This window comes from Littorina saxatilis, linkage group LG17 (assembly GCF_037325665.1).
Source record: "Littorina saxatilis isolate snail1 linkage group LG17, US_GU_Lsax_2.0, whole genome shotgun sequence".
In the NCBI taxonomy this organism is placed as follows: domain Eukaryota; kingdom Metazoa; phylum Mollusca; class Gastropoda; order Littorinimorpha; family Littorinidae; genus Littorina; species Littorina saxatilis.
The window spans coordinates 65,835,195-65,850,194 of NC_090261.1; the positions used below are offsets into that span (position 1 = coordinate 65,835,195).

Consider the following 15,000-nt stretch of genomic DNA (forward strand, 5'->3'; position numbering starts at 1 on the left):
AGCCAGACACAGCGAAAGAGAGCGATGGGAAAAACACACACCATGAAGAGCAGGGAGGTGCCGATCAACATTTTGGTCAGCGCCACGTCACGGGGAGAGAGGGTCTTCACTGCGTCACTCGATGAGCTTTCTGCGCGCCACCTGGCAGCCTGGCGGATCTTCACCGCCGTTATCGTCGTCGTTACCGTCACCACCACCATCACCACCACAGGAATGCCGGCACCGTACACGAACGCATCCAGGTAGTTGATGAGAGTCTCGTTATTCTGATAAAACTCGCTGGCCACATAAATCACCACAGCGGATTCAGAAGCAAGATCATACACACAGCCCAGATGGTACCTGGCAGCAACGACAAAGTAGAGCCCCACCACCACCACAAAAACCAGGCTGATTATAACAGCCATGGTCCTGGTTTTAAGAAATGTTTGGAAGCGTAAAGGACTCAGCACACACAGGCATCGATCGCTGGCTATGATAGCTGAGATGACCTGCGAAACCCAGGTAAAGCCATACAGGCCAATCAGGTTGTGATTCACCATGGAAGTCATCATCGGTCCGTACTTTTCTCTGGTGGTGAGCCAGAGGTGGACTTGCTCCCCGTAGAGAAGCATGGCCTGCAGCAGGTACAACAGGTCGGCCAGAGACAGGGCGAAGAGGCACAGGTTGACCCGTTCCCGGAGGCCCTGTTTGTAGAAGACCGCCATGTTGATGACGTTGCCTGGCCCACCAATCAGAAAGAGGAGCGGCAAGATGACGGCATCCTTCACTCTGCGCGTGATGTCCTCGACCTGGGCGCTGATGATGTTGTCCGGGTTGTCCCAGGGAATGAACTCCAGGTCCGCAAAAGACACGATGGGGCAGTCTGGTGGAATGGACCCCTTTGTCGTCACATTTGAAAGGGATCTGTTTGAAGACAGCGTTTGTGTTGTGCTGATCTCAGTGACGGACATGCGTTGTGTGGTCATGCCTACTGGGCCAACAGAGTCAAAGTTTGCCATTGTGCCGCTTTGTCTTTCTGCGCTCTACAGAAAAAGCACCCCTTTTTTATACGGATGATTTTTGTTCGATTGAATCTGCTGCCAATACGGCTTGGTCTTTGTGCGCTACTCTGAAAAAATCGAAACTATTTCAGGGTTAAAACCGTTGTCGTTGCTTGGACTCACGGCGTATGCAACATCGTCCACGCGTTGTCATGGTAACGTTCACCTGGTGTAAGGACAGAGTTGATTGCTGATTAATGACTGCCGTATTAAAACTCACCACACCTTTTTTTATAACAATGATTGTGTGTTCGATTAAATCTGCTGTCAATACCACTTAGAGGTTTGTTTGCTCAACACTCAAATTGCGGGTGAAAATGTCCCATTTAATTGTGCTAAAATCGATGTAAAACGAGTTCGTTGTCACAGGCGAAAACACACGCAAACACGCACACACACACAAACACACACTCACATGGACGCACGCATATCCACACAAACACAGACACACACACACACACAAACACAAACACACAGACACACACACACACACACACACACACATATTAGCGCACGCACGCAGGTACACACAAACAAACACACACACCCATACACACACACACATACACACTAATACACACACACACACTAACATTAACACTAACATACACACACACACACACACACACACACACACACACACACACACACACACACACACACACACACACACACACACACACACACACACACACACATACAGTAAAAAGCTGTAGTTCTAACTGACATGTTCGGTATAGAAATCCTTTCTGTTTGATCGACACAAGGAAACGTTTTTCCTGACACACGCATTGCAGTAAAGATTTTCAACACACACACACACACAAACACAAACACACAGACAGACAGACAGACACTCTCACACACACACACACACACACAAACACACACACACACACACACACACACACACAAACAAACACACACACTCATACACACACACACACACACACTAATACACACACACACACACACTAACACTAACATACACACACACATACACACACACACACATACACACACACACACACTCACACACACACACACACACACACACACACACACACACACACACATACAGTAAAAAGCTGTAGTTCTAACTGACATGTTCGGTATAGAAATCCTTTCTGTTTGATCGACACAAGGAAACGTTTTTCCTGACACACACATTGCAGTAAAGATTGTCAACATGTCGATTTAATTCGAATAATTCAGACGAACATTAGGAACAGCGTTTCCCTGTTTCGATTGCTTAATACACTATTAGAGACAGAAAGGATTTCTATACCTAACATTTGTTATAGAAGCAGAGCACTCTGCGTGTGTGTGTGCGTGTGTGTGTGTGTGTGTGCAGGGTGGTGTGTGTGTGTGTGTGTATGTGTGTGTGTGTGTATGTGTGTGTGTGTGTGTGTGTGTGTGCAGGGTGGTGTGTGTGTGTGTGTGTGTGTGTATGTGTGTGTGTGTGTGTCTGTGTGTGCAGGGTGGTGTATGTGTGTGTGTGTGTGTGTGTGTGTCTTTCTGCGTTTGTGTGTGTGTGTGTGTGCACGGGTGTGTGTGTGGGGGGGGGGGGGGTGTGCACGTGTGTGCGTGTGCGCGTGTGTGTGTTTGTGTGTGTGTGTGGGTGTGTGTGTGTGTTCTTGTGTGCGCATATGCGCGTGTGTACGTGTGTGTTTGTATGTGTGTGCACGTGTGTGTGTGTGTGCTTGTGTGTGTGTCTGTGTGTGTGTGTGTGTTCTTGTGTGCGCGTATGCACGTGTGTACGTGTGCGTTTGTGTGTGTGCATGTATGTGTTTGTGTGTGTGTGTATGTGTGTGTGTATGTGTGTGTGTATGTGTGTGTTCTTGTGTGCGCGTATGCACGTGTGCACGTGTGTGTTTGTGTGTGTGTGCACGTGTGTGTGTGTGTGTGCTTGTGTGTGTGTCTGTGTGTTTTTGTGTGTGTGTGTAGGTGTGTGTGTGTGTGTGTTCTTGTGTGCGCGTATGCACGTGTGTACGTGTGCGTGTGTGTGTGTGTGTGTGTGTGTGTGTGTGTGTGTGTGTGTGTGTGCACGTTTTTTGCTATCACTGATGAAGAAAGAAAGTCAATAACACACACATACACACACACGTGCACACGCGCGCACACTCACACACACACACACACATACACACACACACACACACACACACACACACACACACACACACACACACACACACACACACACACACTGCAGGCACGCACGCGCGCGAATAGATAATCGCCGAGGGAACGAACACGTATCCCGTTGTCAAACAAACAGTAACAGTGTACCCTTGAGGTTCCATAGCTACGTTTTTTGCTATCACTGATGAAGAAAGAAAGTCAATAATCTGACAAGGGAAACAATCGCTGTATTAAGAAAGATGGTTGCCTCCCCTGGAGATCATTTACTGAGTTTGGTTTTGGGTTCACTGTAACTGTTTGCTTTTCTTCTTGTACAATCACACTCTTGGATACTGCGTCCACCAAGCCATGTATTTTCCAACGTGTGTTTTCTGTTGTGTTATGTTTTTGTGCTCCCTTGTCTGTGTCCTGTAATGTACAGCCTATACCTGAATATAAACAAACAAAAACAAGAAATTCCTACGAGGTAGGAAAAACACCCCCGTCAAAGGGAAATAACCTTCTCAGTTGGTGGCAGTGACTGAGTGAGAATGGTTATTTCCCTTTGACCATGAAGATGTCCCTGTATAAGTCCTTGTATAATTTTAATCCACCAATAACTCCCTAACCGTGTGTTTGACTGGTCCCAATTTTTGTAAGGACCGTCTCAGGAATGTATAGAACCTGTTCACCAAGTTTGGTGACGATCGGTCCGTTCATTCTTGAGATCTATATGCGAACACAAACACACAAACAAACACCCAAACAAACACATCGAGCGAAACCTTTACACACCCCTATACCGGGGGTGTAAATATCTATAAAGAGAACAAGAGGCGAAGCCTTCAAGGCTCACGTAAGAAATAGACAAACAGTAACACAAACTCACTACACGAAGCTTCGCAAAGTCTTAATACCAAAAACCCGCAGCTACGGCGTGGTACTTTGACCCCAACATCGCTTCTCAAGTTTTGACATGCGAAGCTTCGCCGTAGCTCGCAACGAAGTTGGGTTTTTACACCCCCGGTATAGGGGTGTGTATAGGATTCGGTCGATGTGTTTGTTTGTTTGTGTGTTTGTGTTCGCATATAGATCTCAAGAATGAACGGACCTGATTATTACCCCAAGCACTGACATTGTTGACAAAGTAGAAGTTATTCCTCCCATTTGTAGTGATCACTCCGTACCAGTCGTTTATTTAAAGCATCATTTGAAGAAAAGATCACACTCAAAAAGAACGATTTTAGATTATAGCAAACTAGACGGTCAAAAGTTAATAGTTGAGTTACAGAAAATTGATTGGTCAAACATAGTGACTTTAGAAGATATTCATACCGCAGCTTCTCTTTTTTCGGAGCAGTTGTATTCGATCGTGAAAACCTGCTTGCCTGTCAAGGAAGTCACCATTCGGGAGGGAGACACACCCTGGATCACATCATATATTTTGAAATTAAATAAAAAGTGCTATTCAGATACAAAATGTCTGTGAGTTGCTTTGGTGGGTTGTCATTAAAATCGGAATTAAAATCACCAAGAATTATGAATTTGTGAGGGGTGGCCATAACTTGTTTAATAGAAGAATCGATCAGTTGCCAATAAGCAACAGGGGCACTAGGAGGCCGGTAAAACGAGCCTATCAATATAGTTTCTTGATTCAATTTGGTTTCGATCCATGTGGCTTCAAGGTTAGGAATCAAAAGATCTGTTCTCTCTTTACAGCATAAGTAATCTTTAACATATATTGCCACACCACCGTGTGCTCCGTCTGGTCTGTCTCTCCGCACAAGTGGATGGAAACCATTAATATTGAATTGGTCTTGCATCTTACCAGCAGGTAACCAAGTCTCAGATAAAGTTACTATGTCAAAATCTCTAATTTCACCTTCCACAATATCAAGTTTGTTCCTCAAACTTCTGGTGTTTAAGTGTGCTACTATAAGTTGACCTTTTTCTAACGGAGAAACTGGTCCCGGATTCGGATTAATGTCCCCACATAACATCAGTTTCAAGACTAAAAAAACTAATATTACAAAAAAAAAACAGCGTACTTATAGGAATCGAGCGCACTTCACGGTTGCTAGTATTTACTGAGTTTGACCATCAATTGTCTTGTAGTTTTATGGGAATCGCGGTACACATGCAAGCACACGTACACACGGTGGCATACACACATACACCCTCGGGTCCCTCTCGGCCACAGTCTAACAGAATACATTCAGTCAAACACTAATGAATGTAAAGAGAAAAACAGACTTGAAACTTGCAGGAGAAATTAAAAAATTAAAACATCACCGCACATCAGCTTAAAGGCTCACTCCGCCTCCTGTAAACCATCAGTTTCTGACCCCTGACACTGCACTGCCAGGCTTTTACATAAAGTACAAACACCCTTCCATTCGAACGTTTACCGCCACGGAACACCCTGAGTGCTCTCCATAGAGAGCGAGCCTTTTTTCAAAGAATATATTTCGAATAATTTCGCGTGGACGCAGAGGTATGGATAGGAAGACTCGTTATGGTGCTAGACCTAACCAAGAAAAATGAATTGATAGCTTGTGACACAAACATTCTAAAAACACGAAAGAATTCTTTTATCATCAAGACAAAGGCAGAACAATTCGAAGTTTTGAAAGTAGGGAGGGCAGAAGTAGGTGGAGCGAGTGACTGAGTTGACTGGTGCGTGCAAGATGCAGCTCTTTTCACTTGATGGCGGGTAAGTTGGCCACCAAAAACCATGCAACTTTCCCCTTTTTGGATTGCAAGTCTACTGAAATGTCCAACATTTGATACTGTTTGTTGTTGTGCCTGGTAGTTTGAGTATTGCGCATATAAAAAAAACGTACTACCGCGATAGGGCTAGCTACTATCACCTCACATGAGCTGCATCTTACCACCCAAGCAGACAGCGTTTCTACAAATCGCTAGTTTCTTTGAAGTCAACCGCTACTGGGTTTGTGCCACTATAAATCATTTCTTGTATTTTAGATTCAGGGGTGCACAATAACATGTTATTGCAGATCTAGAGTCGCTTTGAAACCGCAAACGACTCAATGGGTCATATATGAATAAAGTGGGTCATTAAAACGGGGCCCCGGTGGCTCGGGGGTTGAATAAATCACGAGAATTGGTGTGTGGTTTACGCGTGTTAAATAGCCATTCAAGTTATCTGTAAGTAGCATTTATTGTCATTAAATGCTATTGCGAGTGTGTTCCATCAGGATAGTATTGCTATTTGTGAAAAGATTTCATCGTTCTTTAAACCTCCTTAGTGGGTGGAATGGGCCTTGAACCCCTTGGTAAGGGATAAGGGATAAGATTTTATATAGTCCATGAGGGTAACCTCACAGAAATTCGGGCTGCTTTCTCCCTGGGGAAAGCGAGCTGCCATACAGTATACGGCGCTACCCTTTTATTTTTCCTGCATGCGTGTATTCATGTTTCCAAGCCCTGAGACTTAATGCCGTGTGAGATGGAATTTTTTTTTTACACTTTATTCCAAGTCACACGGGTATTTGATGGACATTTTTATCTATGCCTTATACAATTTAGCCAGGAAAGACCCTTTTGTCAATCGTGGGATCTTTAACGTGCACACCCCAATGTAGTGTACACGAAGGGACCTCGGTTTTTCGTCTCATCCGAAAGACTAGCACTTGAACCCACCACCTAGGTTAGGAAAGGGGGGAGAAAATTGCGGCCTGACCCAGGCCTGAACACGCAACCTCTCGCTTCCGAGCGCAAGTGCGTTACCACTCGGCCACCCAGTCCGTACCACTCGGCCACCCAGTCGTTACCACTCGGCCACCCAGTCGTTACCACTCGGCCACCCAGTCCGTACCACTCGGCCACCCAGTCGTTACCACTCGGCCACCCAGTCGTAAACACTCGGCCACCCAGTCGTTACCACTCGGCCACCCAGTCCGTACCAATGTAGGTTGAAATGCTTCGACATATCTTCGTATCTTCTGACCCTCCCGCACCGAGATTTTAAAAAGTGCATATCACCATGGAGCTTATCAGCAATGGCTTGCGGCACAACGCTCGTGATGACCTTCAATTTCAACAATCCGCTTTCAAAAAACCCTACAAGGTTTCAAGTATGTATGTATGTACGTAGGTATGTATGTAGGTATGTATGCATGTGTGTTGGTGTGTCGGTGTGTCAAGTGTGCAAGTAAAAAGGGTATGGTAGTTGTACATATATTACTTTAGATATTTTTTTGTTATCATGGGTTTTATAAATTTTCTTCTCTTCTTCTTTTATAATTATTAATTAATGACCTATATGTGCTGATGACCAATTTAATTTCCTTTGTTGGATCAATAAAATGTTATGAGTTATGAGTTATGAAAAGTAAACACCGGCTGGACGTGTGGCAGCCACCACCCCCAGCTCAGACTGCGGACAGAATGGTGCACATCAGCAGTGGCTTGCGACACAACGGTCACACTCCTCCCTCGCTTATCTCGTGATTGTCAACACTCCGCCTTAAAAACGAAACACAGGCTGGACTGTGAGACAATCAGCGACCCTAGCTCAGACTGCCAACACCATGGTAAGACATGTCCGTGTTCTGTCGCCTAGCTGTGGTAAGATATGTCCGTGTTCTGTCGCCTAGCTGTGGTAAGATATGTCCGTGTTCTGTCGCCTAGCTGTGGTAAGATATGTCCGTGTTCTGTCGCCTAGCTGTGGTAAGATGTGTCCGTGTTCTGTCGCCTAGCTGTGGTAAGATATGTCCGTGTTCTGTCGCCTAGCTGTGGTCAGATATGTCCGTGTTCTGTCGCCTAGCTGTGGTCAGATATGTCCGTGTTCTGTCGCCTAGCTGTGGTAAGACATGTCCGTGTTCTGTCGCCTAGCTGTGGTAAGATATGTCCGTGTTCTGTCGCCTAGCTGTGGTCAGATATGTCCGTGTTCTGTCGCCTAGCTGTGGTCAGATATGTCCGTGTTCTGTCGCCTAGCTGTGGTCAGATATGTCCGTGTTCTGTCGCCTAGCTGTGGTAAGACATGTCCGTGTTGTCAGAACATATTTCGGTCCAGAATGGGTTATCCATTTTCTGCATCAATACATTTGCAAATTCTCCTCCTCTCATATTAAGTATTATTACAAGTGAACATGCTTTAAACAATAATCCTGACATTGATCCAGTAAGACACACAACCCTTTTTAACCAAACAATTTTCAGAGATGACAGAAAACACCTCATGTCAACCATCTTTAACCCTCCATCTTCATAGGGCTGAGTGACCGTAATTCTTTGAATTTTATCTCTTATTCCATCCCAAAGAATTTTTTTAAAAAGCTTATTTAACTCCATCATAAACTGTTCATCTGGATCTGGTAAATTCGTAAACAAATGTGTCAATTTGGAAATGGCCAAGGTTTTTAGGACTGTTATCAATCAAATGGTGCTAGGTTCCTTCTGGTCCATGAATTCAAAAGTTTTTGAATTTCCTTTAACTTATTTCTATAATTAAGAAAGACCACTGGTTATCTGTTAGTTTACCTTGTAATCGTGATATGTACATCACGCTCCGGAGGGTCTAAAGTGATATCAGACAGGAGAGTTTTACGTCAATTACCAATTTTTCGTAAATTTGGAAATCCACGCTGATGTTATTGTTGTTGTTGTTGTTGTTAGCTTTAGTTCCTCCAGAGACAGCGCCTGAGTAACAACTCCCATCCGACACAATGTTCCCCTTTCCCCGAGCTCTCGTTCTCGCCACGCTAGATTGCTGTCTCTCACGGCACCAGGCACGCGGCGACCTTGCTGTCTCTCACGACACCAGGCACGCGGCGACCTTGCTGTCTCCCACCCACAGAGCTCTCGTTCTCGCCACGCTGGGTTGCTGTCTCTCACGACACCAGGCACGCGGCGACCTTGCTGTCTCCCACCCACAGAGCTCTCGTTCTCGCCACGCTGGGTTGCTGTCTCTCACGACACCAGGCACGCGGCGACCTTGCTGTCTCCCACCCACAGAGCTCTCGTTCTCGCCACGCTGGGTTGCTGTTTCTCACGGCACCAGGCACGCGGCGACCTTGCTGTCTCCCACCCACAGAGCTCTCGTTCTCGCCACGCTAGATTGCTGTCTCTCACGGCACCAGGCACGCGGCGACCTTGCTGTCTCCCAAATGACAACACCAATTTTTCAAACGTTTAAGGACAAGATTAGTTCTAACGTGGCTTTGATCACATTTACGAAGATACTACTTTATATTGATGACCTCTTCGATGGCTGGCATTTATGCATTAATGGTGTCCTAAGCATGACATTTCTGTTCTGATTTTAAATAATCTTGTTTAGGAGAATTTGTGATTGCGTTTTGCTTTCGTTGTTTAGCTTGTCTGTTTGTCTAAATCCGCAAACGTTCTAAATTGTAGAAAGGTTAGCTTATGAAACCTTTAATGTTAGAAAAAACAACAACATCTACGAGTACGTTGACCAAAATAATGCTCTTTGGTGTTGACAGACATACACACATAACTATCTGATAAATAAGCGAACTTTTCTGAGTAGGCGTTGAATTCGACCTCAACATGACGACAGTCTCTTTGTTTGTTTGTTAGCTTTTTTTGTATTGACTTGTTTTCGTGTTTAGGTTCTTTATTGATTTCATTCGTTCTTTCTTTCATTCATTCCCTTCTTTGATGTTATCATTATCATTTTTTCTTCTCGGTTTTAGCACTGAGCAAGATATGATGACGAGAGTCTGTTTGTTTGTCTGTTAGTTTTTGTGTGTGTTGATTTTTTTCGTGATTGGGTTCTTGATCGATTTCTTTAATTTTCTCTTTCGTGCTTTCCCTTTGTACAGGGTGACACAAAAAAAACAGATCTATCCCACCAAAAGTTTAATATTTTCTGAAATAATCAGCCGATTCTTTTATTTTTTCAGGTGAGCCAAGCTGAAATGATGTTCTAACAGCCCACCAAGTTTGAGCTTCAAGATGTCATGGACAACGGAGCATAAGACATTTATAGTCGAGGCCTATTTTCGGTCGAATTCTATCCAGACTGGTCAGCCGCAGATGTGACCCAGAGTGGTCCCCCTATTCACCGGACTTGAACCCCCCAGATTTTTATCTGTGGGGGTACCTCAAGGACAGGGTATATGGCAACAACCCCCAGACCATCCCTGATCTTAAGGCAGCAATAACAGCAGCTGTAAGAGCGATCCCACATCTGCGGCTGACCAGTCTGGATAGAATTCGACCGAAAATAGGCCTCGACTATAAATGTCTTATGCTCCGTTGTCCATGACATCTTGAAGCTCAAACTTGGTGGGCTGTTAGAACATCATTTCAGCTTGGCTCACCTGAAAAAATAAAAGAATCGGCTGATTATTTCAGAAAATATTAAACTTTTGGTGGGCTCTGTTTTTTTTGTGTCACCCTGTACCTTTTATCATCGTCATTTGTTCAGCTCGCTTTTAGCACTACACTGGGCAACTTTGGATGACATGATGCTCTTTCACGGGCTAATGCAGGAGTAAATAATGATCAACCGGCGGTTGGATATAAGTTCCTGTAATGTTCTTTACTGCTTTCGGAGAATAGTGTCTTGATGTCGGTCAAGTTGTCTTGGTGTCAAGAACACAAGAGGTAAAAGAAAACAACAAAAAAGTGGATATCAAATATCAAAACGGCGCGGTGTCCACACCAATCCTAGCGAGGAACCCGTGTATTCGAAGAAGCGAAAGTACAACTCGCGTCGATGTTTTCAGCTATTCGTCAACTCTCAAGCGTGTAACATTCTAGGGGCCTGCAATGTGTTCACTACGGGTGATGAGGGACTCAAGGGCCTCAAAACACGTTAAATAGTGACACAAAACAACACGTTGGGATCAAATTTTGACTCAGCCGTTTCCTTCCATAAACGCCATTTCCGCCCGAGGCATTTGCAGTCAAAAACCACGCGACGTTACGATTGGTTAAAATGAATAAAAGTAAGCTTTTTTCTGATTGGTGTGAGTTGTACGTTCGCTTCTTCGAATACACGGGTTCCTCGTTTGGAGTGGTGTGGACACCGCGCCGGTTCTTGACAAACTTCTCGAAGTTGGTGAGTGGTTATTTCGATTGTGTTGCTTGAAGTAAAAGCTTAATCATTTGTGTTTGTGTCTGAGTCTCATGCGTTCAGGAAATGGGTGCAGAAAGTGACCGTGGTCGGACGTCGCGTGCTTGACCTGTGGGAGAACCAGTGGATGACGGACGACACGCGCGTGCTGTCCCAGACCGGAAACCAGTACACTGTGCGTGGTTTCCATGGTGACTACGAGGTGCGGGTCATATACAAAGGTCACGAGCTGACCCAGCTGAAGAAGAGGTTCACGTTGGGCAAAGCTGACCACACTGTCACCGTCAGTGTCCACACTTAAATGTGCTAACCTCTCTGCAATTACGAGTACACTCGTGTTGACATTGAATTCTGTTGTTTTTGTTTTCAATCGCCTTCACGCCAGAAACGTAAAATCGTGCGCAAGTGTGTGTGTGTGTGTGTGTGTGTGTGTGTGTGTGTGTGTGTGTGTGTGTGTGTGTGTGTGTACGTGCGTATGTGTGTGTGTGTGTTTAAGAGAGAGAGAGAGAGAGAGTGTGTGTGTGTGTGTGTGTGTGTGTGTGTGTGTGTGTGTGTGTGTGTGTGTGTGTGTGTGTATTTTGTTGGCGTCTCTGCACCCAAAAATAGTCTATACTGCATACACACACACACACACACACACACACACACACACACACACACACACACACACACACACACACACATAGACATAACTTCCAGTTTCTCAGTCAAGTTGTAATTTCCATCTGAGAAGAACAGCCATAATACGAACAGTGTGAATGTTCATCTACACATAATCTGAACAAGCACGTGCATATCAGACGTTTAATTGTCACAACAGACCTCCATGCAAGTCTGGTAGTCACTTGACGACGGGGAAGAAGGTTACCGAAAATCATGAAACGTTTCTATTTTTTTCGAGGCTAGTGGACTGGGATTTCAAACACTTGATAGTGTTTGAATAAACCACGAGAACTGAGGCGCGTTGCTTAGGCAGAACGTAACAGAACGTTTGCAAACCTTTTCTAGGCAACGCATAGTTTTGTTGTGGCGCTCACGAACGCTCGCGAACGCTCGCGAAAGTTAACAAACGCTCGGTACGAGTACCATTGTCTGGGGTCACTGAAGCGTAACAAAGGCGACCGCTCCCCGAGGATGGTCTAGGCAACGTTTGTGCCGAGCATTCTGTAACGTACCTGAGAGGTGGCACGCCAGAAACTACTGCACTGTACTGAGCTTGCTGTTTGACTCTCTCTCTCAGTCTTTCTCTCTCTCTCTCTCTTTCTCTGTCTCTCTCCCTCTCTGTCCCTCTGGGCCTGTCTCTCTGTCTACGTCTCTGTCTCTGTCTCTCTCTTTCTCATTCTTTCTTTCTTTCTCTCCCCCCCACCCCCCATTTTCCCTCTCCCTTTGTCTTTCTCTTTCTTTTTACCTCTCTCTATTTCTCTCTCTATATCTGTCTGTCTCTCTTTGTGTCCGTCTGAAAGTCTCTCTCTCGTATCTTTTTTGCTCTCTTTCTATCTCTGTCTCTCTTTCTTTCGCTCTCTTTTCTCTCCCTCCTCTCTTTCTCTCTTTCTCTCTCTCTCTCTCTCTCTCTCTCTCTCTCTCTCTCTCTCTCTCTCTCTCTCTCTCTCTCTCTTTCTTTCTCTTTACCTCTTTCACTGTCTCTCTCTGTCTCTCTCTCTGTCACTCTCTCTGTCTCTTTCTCAGTCTCTCTATCTCTTTTTCTCTCTCTCTCTCCCCCCTCCCCCACCTTAATATCTCCGTGCAATGAAGTGTGTGGGTGTATTTGCTTGTTTGCGTGTGCGTATGTGAGTGGCTCTGTGTGTGTGTGTGTGTGTGTGTGTGTGTGTGTGTGTCTGTGTCTGTGTCTGTGTGTGTGTCTGTGTGTGTGTGTTTACGCGCGCGTGTGTGCGGAAGGGCGAGAGGGGGAAAGAAAGGGGGGCGAGAGAGAGAGAGAGATAGAGAGAGCTAGAAAGAGAGAGAAAGGGAGGGAGAGACAGACAGACAGACAGACGAACAGAGAGAGAAAGATAGAGACAGAGACACGGAGAGAGAGAGAGAGAGAGAGAGAGAGAGAGAGAGAGAGAGAGAGAGAGAGAAAGAGAAAGAGAGAGGGAGCGCACCTTCACCTTTAATCAACCTTAATTGACTGACATGAAGACCACAACACTTTTTCACGGAATCAACAAGAAATCCAACTGTGAATCTGACCACCAAAAAAAAACCAAGTCGCGTAAGGCGAAAATACAATATTTAGTCAAGTAGCTGTCGAACTCACAGAATGAAACTGAACGCAATGCCATTTTTCAGCAAGACCGTATACTCGTCAGTCCACCGCTCATGGCAAAGGCAGTGAAATTGACAAGAAGAGCGGGGTAGTAGTTGCGCTAAGAAGGATAGCACGCTTTTCTGTACCTCTCTTTGTTTTAACTTTCTGAGCGTGTTTTTAATCCAAACATATCATATCTATATGTTTTTGGAATCAGGAACCGACAAGGAATAAGATGAAAGTGTTTTTAAATTGATTTCGACAATTTAATTTTGATAATAATTTTTATATATTTAATTTTCAGAGCTTGTTTTTATTCCGAATATAACATATTTATATGTTTTTGGAATCAGCAAATGATGGAGAATAAGATAAACGTAAATTTGGATCGTTTTATACATTTTATTTTTTTTTACAATTTTCAGATTTTTAATGACCAAAGTCATTAATTAATTTTTAAGCCACCAAGCTGAAATGCAATACCGAAGTCCGGGCTTCGTCGAAGATTACTTGACCAAAATTTCAACCAATTTGGTTGAAAAAATGAGGGCGTGACAGTGCCGCCTCAACTTTCACGAAAAGCCGGATATGACGTCATCAAAGACATTTATCAAAAAAATGAAAAAAACGTTCGGGGATTTCATACCCAGGAACTCTCATGTCAAATTTCATAAAGATCGGTCCAGTAGTTTAGTCTGAATCGCTCTACACACACACACACACACACACACACACACACACACACAGACACACAGACACACACACACACACACACACGCACATACACCACGACCCTCGTTTCGATTCCCCCTCGATGTTAAAATATTTAGTCAAAACTTGACTAAATATAAAAAGGAAAGCCCCTGCTTCTCCACGTGGGGTACAAAACACACACACACTCACACAGATATCCTGAGGGCAAATGCTGCTCCAAGTACAAAGCGACTGTTTGCATGATCGCCCCCAATATGCATGCATGGACTCGGCCGTCAGCCAAGAGACGGGTCCATTTAGTTGAAAGTAGGTAGAGAGGGTAGAACAGTTCGCCGCGAACATAGCGTTGCCTGCAACATGAAAACGTTTTGTCTCTTCGCGAACAGATTGTTAGCTCTAGGTGTGTGGTTTACGCGTTCGAAAATGCCATTCAAGTGATCTGTAAGTATACTTCTTTTTTATGCTATTGGGAGTGTGTTCTATCAGGTTAGTAGTGCTGTTGTCGTGAATATACGTCATCGTTCTGTAAACCTCCTGTGAGGCGGGGTGGGCCTTAAACTTTTGCATCCGGTATTATTCGGGGAGTATGGTGGTTGTCCTTTGGGTCCGAAGAAGACTTTTTCGTTTTGCATCCTATCTATGTACATGGAGGTGGCTCTGCAATCCTAGTCTGGAGGCGCCGAGTCTGGAACAGTGGAGGCACTGGAAGTCTGTTGTGGTCACTGCCGGTTTAGGGCTACGGCGTTGCTTTCGCGCAGCGACAAGTCTCTCACAGCGAGCCTCTTCAAAGTCTGCAGAGG

At 44.8% G+C, this 15,000-nt stretch overlaps 1 protein-coding gene across 1 annotated transcript in view; it reads right to left on the bottom strand.

Moving 5' to 3' along the window:
• The window catches only part of LOC138953530 (formyl peptide receptor-related sequence 6-like), a 2,382-nt gene extending 1,125 nt beyond the window's left edge, over window positions 1-1,257 (bottom strand). The window contains exon 1 of the mRNA XM_070325365.1: window positions 1-1,257. This exon is cut by the window's left edge and continues 1,125 nt beyond it. Coding sequence (XP_070181466.1) covers window positions 1-1,001 — 1,001 coding nt within the window. The 5' untranslated portion in view covers window positions 1,002-1,257.
• Window positions 1,258-15,000: the final 13,743 nt, after the last annotated feature.